The following is a 13113-nucleotide window of genomic DNA, read 5'->3' as shown; positions in this document are numbered from 1 at the left end:
GCCTAAAAGATCAAGGACAACAACCACCCGAGCCACTGCCTGTTCACCCCGCTATCATCCAGAAGGCAAGGTCAGTACAGGTGCATCAAAGCTGGGACAGAGAGACTGAAAAACAGCTTCTATCTCAAGGCCATCAGACTGTTAAACAGCCATCACTAACATTGAGTGGCTGCTGCCAACATACTGGCTCATCTCTAGCCACTTTAATAATTCAAATTGGATGTAATAAATGTATCACTAGTCACTTTAAACAATGCCACTTTATATGTCTACTTACCCTACATTACTCATCTCATATGTATATGCTGTACTCTATACCATCTACTGCATCTTGCCTATGCCGTTCGGACATCGCTCATCCATATATTTTTATGTACATATTCTTATTCATTCCTTTACACTTGTGTGTAAAAGGTAGTTGTTGTGAAATTGTTAGATTACTTGTTAAATATTACTGCATGGTCGTAACTAGAAGCACAAGCATTTCGCTACACTCGCATTAACATCTGCTAACATCTGCTAAATTTGGTTTGATTTTATTTGACGGTTCAAGTTTTTAAGTCCAGTTGGAGTTTACAGTCAGTACAAGTTTTGGAACTTTTGAGTTACAAAAGACCATCACAAAATGTACTGTCATTTTGCACATTCTAAAGTTCAAACAAACAGTAACAGAGTACCTGAATACTTCTCTGCATGCTTTAGTGTCTAGCAAGGCAAGACCACTGGACTTGGTGTATGTAGGAGCAATTTATTTCAGTGAATAGTGTGGTGAACATAATAAAGTGTCAACTGAGTGTAGATATCACAAACAACTCCTTTCGAACAGTGTCTGGCTGTCATATTGTCACGGCTGTTGAAAGGAGTGGACCGAGGTGCAGCGTGGTGAGCGTACATTTTCTTTATTAACTTAAAATGACGCCAAACAAAACAATAAACACTACAAAACCAAACTGTGAAGCTCAAAGGCTATGTGCCATAAACAAAGTCAACTTCAACTTCAATGGGTATAATGGTAAATCTGATCCCCACGGTCCTCATAGGCTCACTCGGATATATAGAGTTGGAGGTAAAGAAAAAAATATGAAACTAGGACATTAAAACACTGGCAGAATTCTTTCATCTACATCCATTCACATAAAATATGTATTTTAAAGTATAAATACCCTTCTAAGACCACTGTCTTTGGATGTTTTACAGGGTTTGCAAATAGTTATTTCTGCAAGTAATGTGAATAGAAAGGGATATGGTAATACCTATGTAGGTATTACCATATGTAGATATTATGTAGTCTCTACACTGGTATAATGAGTATAATGTGTGGTAGTTGCTCACCTCCCTGCTGAATTATGTAGAGCTGATTTGAGCCAGTTAAATTTTTTTCATGATCTTTTCTGAAAAACCACATTTTCACGTAGACTTTGTGCTAGCAGTTTAAGAGAGAAAGAGAGCAAATAGCATAGGGACAGCCTGGTATTGCAGAAGGGTTTACATACAGTTCAGAAGCAAATCATAATGTATACATTCAGCCCAAAAACAAAACATGTTAAACCCTCTGTTATCCTTCAATACTCATGCTAATTTACACTAACATTCAAAAGTTTACGGTCAATTTCCTTGTTTTTGAAAGATAAGCACAATTTTGTCCATTAAAATAACATCAAATTGATCAGAAATACAGTGTAGACATTGTTAATGTTGAGTATCTGTATTTTATTTATTTATTCATTTTGCTCCTTTGCACCCCATTATTTTTATTTCTACTTTACACATTCTTCCATTGCAAAACTACCATTCCAGTGTTTTACTTGCTATATTGTATTTACTTTGCCACCATGGCCTTTTTTGCCTTTACCTCCCTTCTCACCTCATTTGCTCACATTGTATATAGACTTGTTTATACTGTATTATTGACTGTATGTTTGTTTTACTCCATGTGTAACTCTGTGTCGTTGTATCTGTCGAACTGCTTTGCTTTATCTTGGCCAGGTCGCAATTGTAAATGAGAACTTGTTCTCAACTTGCCTACCTGGTTAAATAAAGGTGAAATCTGGAGCATCAGCATTTGTGGGTTTGATTACAGGCTCAAAATGGCCAGAAACAAATAACTTTTTTTCTGAAACTCATCCGTCTATTTTTGTTCTGAGAAATGAAGGCTATTCCATGCGAGAAATTGCCAAGAAACTGAAGATCTCATACAATGCTGTGTGCTACTCCCTTCACAGAACACCTCAAACTGGCTCTAGGCAGGGTAGCCTAGTGGTTGGAGCATTGGACTAGTAACCGAAAGGTTGCAAGTTCAAATCCCCGAGCTGACATGGTACAAATCTGTCGTTCTGCCCCTGAACAGGCAGTTAACATACTGTTCCTAGGCTGTCATTGAAAATAAGAATTTGTTCTTAACTGACTTGCCTAGTTAAATAAAGGTAAAATAAAAATAAAGAACTGGAATAGAAAGAGGAGTTGGAGGCCCTGGTGCACAACTGAACAAGAGGACAAGTACATGAGAGTGTCTAGTTTGAGAAACAGACACTTCACAAGTCCTCAACTGGCAGCTTCATTAAATAGGGTACCCCCAAAACACCAGTCTCAATGTGAAGAGACGACTCCGGGATGCTGGCCTTTTAGGTAGAGTTTCAAAGAAAAAGCCAAATCTATGTCTAGTGTGTTCTTTTGCCCATCTTAATCTTTTCTTTTTATTGGCCAGGCTGAGATATGGCTTTTTCTTTGCAACTCTGCCTAGAAGGCCAACATCCCGGAGTGGCCTCTTCACTGTTGAAAACAAGAACATTTCGAAGTGACCCCAAACTTTTGAACGGTAGTGTATGATTTGGTTCAATCTTAGTTTTCCTTATCTCCACTTTCACCTTCTGTACCTTCTGTGGCCCTGTGGAATGTCCATGTTGATCCTCTTGGTCTATCCACCTGTCTTTGTTAGTCAGGCCTGACCCCTTCATCCCGTAGTTTATTCCAGTTATTTATTTTAATATGACTGAAGATGCAGAAGTTTATGCCAGGCCCCTTCTAATAGGGTATACCAGACTGGTTAGAACTTTGACCACACACCCTTTAGACGGACTACATGCCCTCTATCAAATCAAAACTGGATTTTTTTACTCAAAACAAAAGTTGTAAAAGTATGCTAGACATTTATAGAATAAATCATATCTAGTTTGATGTTTCTGTGACAAACAGTGAATTAGTTACTGATTTATACAGTTTAAAATGACATTGGATTTGATGTATTTCTATCAAGTCAAAACTGGAATATTTCCTCAAAACAAAAGTTGTAAAAGTATGCTAGACATTTATAGAATACATTTACTTAGTTTGATGTTTCTGTGACAAACTGTGAATTAGTTAATGATTTATACTGCTTTAAATTCCATTTTATATATTTTATGTATTTCCAACTGGAATTTCTACTCAAAACAAAGGTTGTAAAAATATGCTAGCCATTTATAGAATAAATCATATCTAGTTTGATCATTCTGTGACAAATGGTGAATTAGTTATTGATTTTAACATTTTTAAATGGCTTTTGGCGAATGTCTGTTGAATGTCTGATGAATGTCCGAATGTGTGAATATAAAACCACAGGCTCATCAAGACCTGATGGGAGACCTGCTGATCGGCAAACTCCCGCTGAAAAGTGTCCATTGCCAAAACCTGATGGTGGATAGCACTTAGATGTGCACCGGAATGGCATGTGTTTGCCTTTCTAATGTAGGTCTTAAATACTAGCAAAAATCTAATGAAATGTGTTTTGTTAATCTATATCTGATGAGCCAGTCTGTACTTTCTGCAAAAGTCCCACCTGTCTCTAAAAACACACTCTGCAAAACGCAGGGTCTTCCAACAGAGCATGAATAGCCATCTGCATTTCACGGTAAGGTCTACTACACTTCACGATAAGGTCTACTACACTTCACGGTAAGGTATACTACACGTCACGGTAAGGTCTACTACACTTCACGGAAAGGTCTACTACACTTCACGGTAAGGTCTACTACACTTCACGGTAAGGTCTACTACACTTCACGGTAAGGTCTACTACACTTCGCGGTAAGGTCTACTACACTTCATGGTACGGTCTACTACACTTCACAGTAAGGTCTACTACACCTGTTGTATTCGGTGCATTTGACAAATAAAAATCATATTTTGATCTCTCATTCGACTTCCCATTATCTCTGTCTTTTATAGTAGCCTATTTCAACAATGGTTTCACTTTCACACGTGCCTCTAATTGATCAAATCCCTCTATGTTATATGCATTAGTATCTAACAGATGCACTGACGTGATAAAATTATATGATATAGCCTGTCAATATATGTTTCATGAATTCACAATGGAAATACAATTTTCATTGTGTGTGTGGGAGCGGGGGTTACCTCTAGTAAAGATTAAGGAAAGAACAAGGTCAAGACAGACAGCAGAGCAAGGACCGTCCAAGGTGTTGCACGAGGAATAAAAATACGATTGGTCAGCAGCACAGGTTCTTATCTCCCCATTGGCCCACAGCGTAAATTCTGAATTTTTAATTGGTTTAAAGCACAGGTCCTAATCCCACATTAGTGGGCGGAGTGTGGGATGAGAAATAGAGAAAAAGACTCCTGAAAGAGGATTCTATAGCAGGGAGGGATACCGGCAGTGAAACAGGTACTGTACTCTCCATGATTCCTCTCTCTATAGCTCTCCTCTATCTCTCATTCATTCTGGTAGGGGGATATTAACAAACTGTTTTAAGTTAGATACTTGATACATTTTAAAATGGTAGATGAAGCCAAGTAGTTGTTCAAATCTAAATTACTTTGGTGAGAGCCCCTCCCTCCCACCTTGAGAACTACAGACGGATTTGAAGTTAATGTTTCCTTCTGCATATTTTAATAATATTTTGCTGATGTAGTCACTATCATTGTAAGACTGACATGATATTTGATGAACAGAACAGGAGCCTTTTGGTGTTGAAATGTAAACGGGTCTACATAGTCTAGACCAGGGCTCTCCAACCCTGTTCCTGGAGAGCTATCCTCCTGTAGGTTTTCGCTCCAACCCTGTTCCTGGAGAGCTTATCCTCCTGTAGGTTTTCGCTCCAACCCTGTTCCTGGAGAGCTATCCTCCTGTAGGTTTTCGCTCCAACCCTGTTCCTGGAGAGCTTATCCTCCTGTAGGTTTTCGCTCCAACCCTGTTCCTGGAGAGCTATCCTCCTGTAGGTTTTCGCTCCAACCCTGTTCCTGGAGAGCTGTCATCCTGTAGGTTTTCGCTCCAACCCTGTTCCTGGAGAGCTATCATCCTGTAGGTTTTCGCTCCAACCCTGTTCCTGGAGAACTACCCTCCTGTTGGTTTTCACTCCAACCCTGTTCCTGGAGAACTACCCTCCTGTAGGTTTTCACTCCAACCCTGTTCCTGGAGAGATACCCTCCTGTAGGTTTTCACTCCAACCCCAGTTGTAACTAACTTGATTAATTTTATCAACCAGCTAATTATTAGAATCAAGTGAGCTAGATTAGAGTTGGAATGAAAACCTACAGAATGGTAGGTAGCTCTCCAGGAACAGGGTTGGAGTGAAAACCTACAGGATGATAGCTCTCCAGGAACAGGGTTGGAGTGAACACCTACAGGATGGTAGGCAGCTCTCCAGGAACAGGGTTGGAGTGAAAACCTACAGGATGGTAGGCAGCTCTCCAGGAACAGGGTTGGAGAGCCCTGGTCTAGTCTGATGTTCTAAAGGACAGCAGAGCATGTTCATAGTGATACTTAATCCTTATATACATTATTAACTGTCAATAACTGCTTCATGACTCGAGATAATGCATAATTTTGAGAGCTTTACAAAGAAGTAGTTTTATGTCTGTTAACTACATCCCCACATATTAAATACTCAAGCAGGGGTAACACAAAAGTATTAGAACATGAAGGACAAACAATACTGCATCAGGACACTATCAAACATCAGTCTTTCCACAACAGAGCCATCCTTATGTGTGAGGGTGCGTGTGCATGATAGTGATATAAAATATATGTCATAGTTTCCCTTTTCATGATCACAATCTTGTAAAACCCGAACCCTCCAAGATCCACCCACAGTTCCCCAATAGCTGTCCCTCAACCATTCGAGACCCCTCCCACAGTCCCCCCCCCCCCTCCCGGAAGAAAAAAAATACAATTAATTCAATTAAGTGTGACCGTGTTAACACTCCTCTCCGTATATGGCTAGTAGGGATGAAAGTTGCTTCTCGATACTGATCTAAGGTCCGTTTTACGTTTCTCCCCCTGATGATTAGAATTGGGGGAGGATAATAAACTGATCCTAGATCTGTAGTAATCCTGGCTTTAAAGCATTACAATCCAATGTGACTGACTGATGGCTGCCTTTATAAACCACCATATAGGCCTGTCATACCAGAAAGTTGCTGTTTCTGACATAACCTTATCACTGATTCACTGGTCTTTGCTGTCAGGGCTGTAGCCCCCCTTTCTCTTTCTATGTCTCTGTGTTCATCTTTTCCACCTCTTATTTTCCATCTCTCCCTCATCCCTCATCCCTCATCCCTCTCTTTCTGTCTCTCACTTATCTCTTGATCTCTTTCTCTGTCTCTATAACTTTCTGTATCTCTTTCTCGCTGTGTGTGTGTGTCTCTCTCTCTCTTTCCTCCTTTCCCATCCCACTGTCTTTGTCTTGGCCTGTGTCCTGTCTCGAGAGACTGTGGCTGGTTCAGAATGTCAGAGCAGAACGGAACACGAGGCCTGTGGTGTTTTGATTCCAGAAAGAGCGGTCTTGGCATTAGACCCATCTGGCACTGTTTCTCTCCTCCAGATTTCTATAAATAATCATTTATTTGCAGTGCTGACAGCCTCCTCCAGTCTGACTCCTCAGCCATCTAGTGTGTTCTAGTCATGCTGTATCAAGGAAAACACAGCCACAACTTTGATGTCAATAGAGTTTGACCCAGAGATGTTACCTTGTGTTCAGACACTGATATGTAGTTTTCCTTGATATGGATCATAGAGCAGAGAGGGTGGATCATTAGCTTTGCAGCCAACTGATGATCTGATGGAATAGTACTCTTCCTGTATTCTTAATGAAGAACAATCGCATGGAACTAAGTCAACTGACGACTGCAGATCATGATGGAATAGATGTGTAGAATGATAATCAAGACAGGAAGTCAATCCCAGCTTTTGTTTCCGCTCTGACAGGGATTAGTGAATAGACCTCTACTAGACCTCTACAGACCTAAATACAGTAGACCTCTCTATTTTAAGACAGCTTTCCCTCTCTCTCTGTCCTCTGCACTGCGGTGAAGGACAAGCTTTAACATTTAGATTTTAGTCACAGGACATACTGAGAGGAATAACTTGTTCGGGCAGGGGCAAAACCAAATGTAATTGTATCTTGGTGACCTAAGATCAGTGTATAGGGGCAACTTCATCCTACCTACACCTCCTTGATGGTGGCGGCCAGATTGTACTTGCTAAGAGGCCATCCTGTGAGGCCAGTTTAGGAAACTGAGCTTAATCAGCCATCTGCTGATACTCCCGTCTCATACTGTAAGCTTGTTATCAACGACCTACATCTACTCTACATCTACTCTACTATATAAAACATTAAAAAAATTGACTTGTTACGATACAATTGAATACAGTACAATCAACCAACTGGAAGTGCATTGTAACTCAACTGAGGACATGGAGTAAGTTCACTCACGCCGCCAAACTTAACCTAGTAAAACTGACTATCATACCGATCCTCGACATCGGCGATGTCATCTACAAAATTGCTTCCAACACTCTACTCAGCAAACTGGATGCAGTTTATCACAGTGCCATCCGTTTTGTCACTAAAGCACCTTATACCACCCACCACTGCGACTTGTATGCTCTAGTCGGCTGGCCCTCGCTACATATTCGTCGCCAGACCCACTGGCTCCAGGTCATCTACAAGTCCATGCTAGGTAAAGCTCCGCCTTATCTCAGTTCACTGGTCACGATGGCAACACCCATCCGTAGCACGCGCTCCAGCAGGTGTATCTCACTGATTATCCCTAAAGCCAACACCTCATTTGGCCGCCTTTCGTTCCAGTTCTCTGCTGCCTGTGACTGGAACGAATTGCAAAAATCGCTGAAGTTGGAGACTTTTATCTCCCTCACCAACTTCAAACATCTGCTATCTGAGCAGCTAACCGATCGCTGCAGCTGTACATAGTCTATCGGTAAATAGCCCACCCATTTTTACCTACCTCATCCCCATACTGTTTTTATTTATTTACTTTTCTGCTCTTTTGCACACCAATATCTCCACCTGTACATGACCATCTGATCATTTATCACTCCAGTGTTAATCTGCAAAATTGTAATTATTCGCCTACCTCCTCATGCCTTTTGCACACAATGTATATAGACTCTCTTTTTTTTCTTTTTCTACTGTGTTATTGACTTGTTAATTGTTTACTCCATGTGTAACTCTGTGTTGTCTGTTCACACTGCTATGCTTTATCTTGGCCAGGTCGCAGTTGCAAATGAGAACTTGTTCTCAACTAGCCTACCTGGTTAAATAAAGGTGAAGAAAAAAAAAAGTTTGACCTGCAGCATCCACAGTCTGTATTTCATAGACAAAAGGTAGTGGCCAATGGGTTAAAGGTAGGAAGTGTATTGTTCTGTAGGAGGAGATTCCTCCCACAGCTCACCTGGTGTGAAGGACATACACACAAAGAAACTAATGCATAGATAAATACATATTTAAGAATTTTTAAGAAGTAAAACCTTTGAAATGTGTACATTTGATCTTGTCTCTCTTCTTCCCTAATTCCTTTCTCTCTCTCCCCCAGTTGACCTGATTCTGACCTCTGAACTGTCCAAGATGGCGACCTCTTTCACAAGAATGATGTCCGGCCGTAACACGGCCGTGCTTTTGGCCAGCCTGGGAGTAGGCACCATGGCAACCGGCTACCTGATGACCGACAGCAACATCCTGTCCGCTGAGGAGAGGAGGAAGCTCTATCCACCCAGGTAGGACTACAAACAACATGGCCTCTAATGGACTGTGTACGGCCATCCTGGCACGGCCATCCTATACAGACGGATAATTAATTTGGAATACAGGTGTTGGGCCTAGGATAGCTGCATCTATTGAATTAGGAACAACTATAATCTGACACCCAGTGTGCAGTCCAAATGTAAGTCTAAGGTAGAGGGGCGGGGAATGAAACTTTAGTAGATACAAGTGTTGCCAGTCACCTCCTTCACGCCCTTTCTGACATTCACATTTAGTAAACACACACACATACACACACACACACACGTACACGCACACGCACACGCACACGCACACGCACACGCACACACACACACACACACACACGCACACACACACACAGGGACAGGAGCCAAGGGGAGACCAGATCAGGAACTAAGGCTTGAGCCATAGATTAGACAGATCACCAACACTCTAAAATAACTTCCTCTACTTGTCTCAATCAATCAAGCAACCAATTAATATGTACCTGTCCAAAAAAATGACATACACATTACATCTAAAACCGCAGCCCTCTTGGCAAGGGGTGTGTCCATAATCAAACCCTATTTGAAATGTCCTTCACAGTGCACGTCCTATACAGACGGATAATTCATTTGGAATCTCTATGTTTCGAATGAAAACTACTTTTCCCATCATCCCCAGCGCTGACTATCCTGACCTGAGGAGGCACAATAACTGCATGGCGCACTCCCTGACCCCTGCTATCTACGGTAAGCTGAGAGACAAGGTGACCCCTAACAATTGGAGCCTGGACCAGTGCATCCAGACCGGAGTGGACAACCCTGGCCACCCGTTCATTAAGACTGTTGGCATGGTGGCTGGGGACGAGGAGAGCTACGAGGTACTGTATGTGTGCTTGAGTTTGTGTGTGTTTTTCTATATTTTGAAGGAGGTATCTCCTTTTGGTTAACTGTTCATCCTGTCCTCTGCAGGTGTTTGCTGATATATTTGACCCCGTCATCAAAGACCGACACAATGGCTACGACCCCAAAACAATGAAACACCCCACTGATCTGGACGCGTCCAAGGTAACACACACACACCTCCAGTAACCTCTACACACTACATGAGATAGTCCATTATTCTCCGATTTACTGATAACCCTCCTTCTCCTCAGATCACCAACGGTATGTTTGATGAGAAATACGTTCTGTCGTCTCGCGTGCGTACAGGCCGTAGTATCCGTGGTCTGAGCCTGCCCCCATGCTGCTCCCGCTCGGAGCGCCGTGAGGTAGAGCGTGTGACCGTCCAGGCCCTGGCCGGCCTGAAGGGTGATCTGGCCGGACGTTACTACAGCCTGGGAGACATGACGGAGAAGGAGCAGCAGCAGCTTATTGATGTGAGACACTCAGAGGACATCTATCTATCTATCGATCTATCTATCTAATCTACCTCTCTATCTTTCTGTCTGTGGGTCTGTCTGTCCATCCGTCTGTATCTCTCTCTCTCTCTCTCTCTCTCTCTCTCTCTCTCTCTCTCTGCATCCCCCTCTCTCTCTTCCTCTTTGTCTGTCTCTCTTCGCCTCTTATCCCAAAATGTACATACATGTATTATCATAATCTGACTGCATATGGGATTCCTCATATCCATGATAATGTCTACTTATATTGCCATGCTAATGGCAGGGATTGTTGTGAGGATTATGCTGAAATAGTGCAACTGGAACCTGGACTGTAGTGACAGCATTGTTTCATTACTTTTATTTGACCCGACTCATTTGAGGACATGGTTCTTAATTGCACTAATTTGTCTTCATTCCCCAGTGGTAGGCCTACCAATGATTTCAGGAAGTTTAGCACAGTGGAAAAAAGGGTCTTACCCAGTTAATCCACTCAGTCTAGACAGACTGGGGTGACTTTGCGTTTAATCCTAACGGCTAAGATTAAGATTGGAAATAGAGGTAATCTTTGGGAGAGATTACACTAGTCTTGATCTTTAACTTTCAGTCTCATTAACCTTTGTCCTCTGAACCTCACGTTGCCTCAGGAGCATTTCCTGTTCGACAAGCCCGTCTCTCCTCTGCTGACCTCTGCCTTCATGGCCCGTGACTGGCCTGATGCCAGGGGCATCTGGTAAGACCAGAGTAGTAGAGAGCCAACCCATGTCCCCAAAACTACACTACCTGTAGAGAGACTTAGTACTAAGAAACTGGTAAGGCCAGAGTAGTAGAGAGCCCAACCCTGTCCCTGTAGCTTTAAAAACCTGTAGCACTGTCTTGTATCGTAATAGCTGTAGAGATCGTACTATCGGTGATTAGGGGCACCTGGTAAGACCAGTAAGAGAGCAGAACCATGTTTCCATAACATTATGGCATTGGGAAAGGTCTCTTCCTCTGACTACTCTTCATCCTCCTCCTCTCGTCCTCTTCTCCCCAAAGTGTCATTACATCAATGTCCTAGCCCTGAATTCCCATTTCCGTGACCACCTCCTTATCTTCCTCCTCTTCCTCTTCCCCTCCATCTCCTCCTCCTCCTCATTCTCTCTCCTCTCCCCTGTAGGACCACTTCCTGTTTGACAAGCCTGTCCCCCCCTTGTTGACGTGTGCATTTCATGGCCCGACGGCAGGGGCCTCTGGTAGGGTCTACAAGGCTCTCATCAGCAGAATCCTCTAACCAGCATGTGTGTGCTGTGATCACAGAAGTTGACAATCAATGCAACCAACAAATGTTTCTAGATTCTTAGGAATGTGTTCTTTCTCTCCAGGCACAACAATGAGAAGACCTTCTTGATCTGGGTCAATGAGGAGGACCACACCAGGGTCATCTCCATGGAGAAGGGAGGAAACATGAAGAGAGTGTTCGAGAGGTTCTGCAGAGGACTCCAACAGGTACATTACATTTACATGTCACATGTAATGATGCTTGTCTGTACACTCTTAAAAAAGCGTTCCAAAAGGGCTCTTCGGCTGTCCCCATAGGAGAACCCTTTTTGGTTCCAGGTAATACTACCTGGAACCAAAAGGGGTTCTTTGAAGGGTTCTCCTATGAGGATAGCTGAATAACCATTTTATGTTGTAGATAGCACCCTTTTGTCTATAATATACATGGACATGTACAGTAGATCATTAATGTGGCCCCCCATCCTCTAGGTGGAGAAGCTGATCCAGGAGAGAGGCTGGGAGTTCATGTGGAACGAGCGCCTGGGATACATCCTGACCTGTCCCTCTAACCTGGGTACTGGACTCAGGGCTGGAGTGCACATCAGACTGCCCAACCTCAGCAAGGTAACACACACGCTCTCTCTTTCTCTTTCCTTTTCCTCAAAGTTTTTACTTGGATTGTCCCTGTGCATTGACCCCTCTTTCCCTAGACAAAGCATTTATTAAAGTTCTGTACTTACCATGCAGGACCCTCGCTTTGGTAAGATCCTGGACAACATGCGTCTGCAGAAGAGAGGGACAGGCGGAGTTGACTCAGCCACAACTGGAGACACCGTTGATATATCCAACAATGACCGTCTGGGAAAATCTGAGGTAAAACTAGAACCGATATTCTATGAATGAATGAACAACTGAAGGAAACTGTAAACCATCTCTATCTGGACTAGAGATTAAACTCCCCTTGACCGCTGATAACTGTGTGTATCGGTGCGTGTGTATAGGTGGAGCTGGTCCAGTTGCTGGTTGATGGAGTCAACTATCTGATTGACTGTGAGAAGAAGCTGGAAAGGGGCCAGGACATCAAGGTCCCCTCCCCCATCACCCAGTTCAGAAAGTGAAACACCTGAGCCCCACGTCTGAGAGGGAGTGACCCGCTCTGCGGTTAGAGAGGGCCAAAGAAGAGGGGTTAGGCCTGATCCCTCCTCATCCCCAAACTGAGCAATTTGGAGTAAAGTAGAAGTAGAATGTCTTTCCACTGGTCCAGGGACAAGTGTTGGTGTATCCCCCTTGATGGTTAAGGCTGGGGTTGGGGGTATCATAATCTGATCCTAGATCTGTGGTTAGGGACAGCTTCTACCAGGAGCGAAAGTCTTAAAGGTATTATTATTATTGTAACACTAACCTCAATAAAAATCAACCCTAATAAAACCACTGATCTCTGATCAATAAAAAACTAATTCCCTGATTCCAAGGCAA

General features: G+C 42.8%; 1 protein-coding gene across 4 annotated transcripts; it reads left to right on the top strand.

Annotated features, from left to right (window-relative positions):
- Positions 1-4428: 4428 nt before the first annotated feature.
- LOC109882564 (creatine kinase S-type, mitochondrial-like) lies at positions 4429-13113 on the top strand. 4 transcript variants are annotated; one of them, XM_031826338.1, is made up of 11 exons: positions 4578-4660; positions 8508-8561; positions 8830-9010; positions 9681-9879; positions 9971-10066; positions 10156-10377; positions 11025-11110; positions 11742-11865; positions 12127-12261; positions 12385-12510; positions 12639-13113. In XM_031826338.1, exons 3-11 carry the CDS (start codon positions 8862-8864, stop codon positions 12753-12755), a joined length of 1254 nt encoding a protein of 417 aa, XP_031682198.1. In that variant the 5' UTR covers positions 4578-4660; positions 8508-8561; positions 8830-8861; the 3' UTR covers positions 12756-13113. The 4 variants fall into 4 exon arrangements, with proteins under 4 accessions (XP_020330252.1, XP_031682198.1, XP_031682199.1 ...); XM_031826339.1 differs by having other exon boundaries at positions 4628-4660; positions 8508-8620; XM_031826340.1 differs by having other exon boundaries at positions 4628-4660; positions 8508-8641.

Source organism: Oncorhynchus kisutch, linkage group LG6 (assembly GCF_002021735.2).
Source record: "Oncorhynchus kisutch isolate 150728-3 linkage group LG6, Okis_V2, whole genome shotgun sequence".
NCBI lineage: Eukaryota > Metazoa > Chordata > Actinopteri > Salmoniformes > Salmonidae > Oncorhynchus > Oncorhynchus kisutch.
This window is presented reverse-complemented; position numbering and strand designations above follow the sequence as displayed.

Bases quoted from the DNA above. Each gene is read 5' to 3' on its own strand.
- LOC109882564 (XM_020474663.2), top strand. From the start codon at position 8,862: ATGGCGACCTCTTTCACAAGAATGATGTCCGGCCGTAACACGGCCGTG. The intron at 11,111-11,741 runs GTAAGACCAGAG...CTTTCTCTCCAG, and splicing joins CCTGATGCCAGGGGCATCTG to GCACAACAATGAGAAGACCT. The intron at 11,866-12,126 runs GTACATTACATT...CCCATCCTCTAG, and splicing joins TCTGCAGAGGACTCCAACAG to GTGGAGAAGCTGATCCAGGA.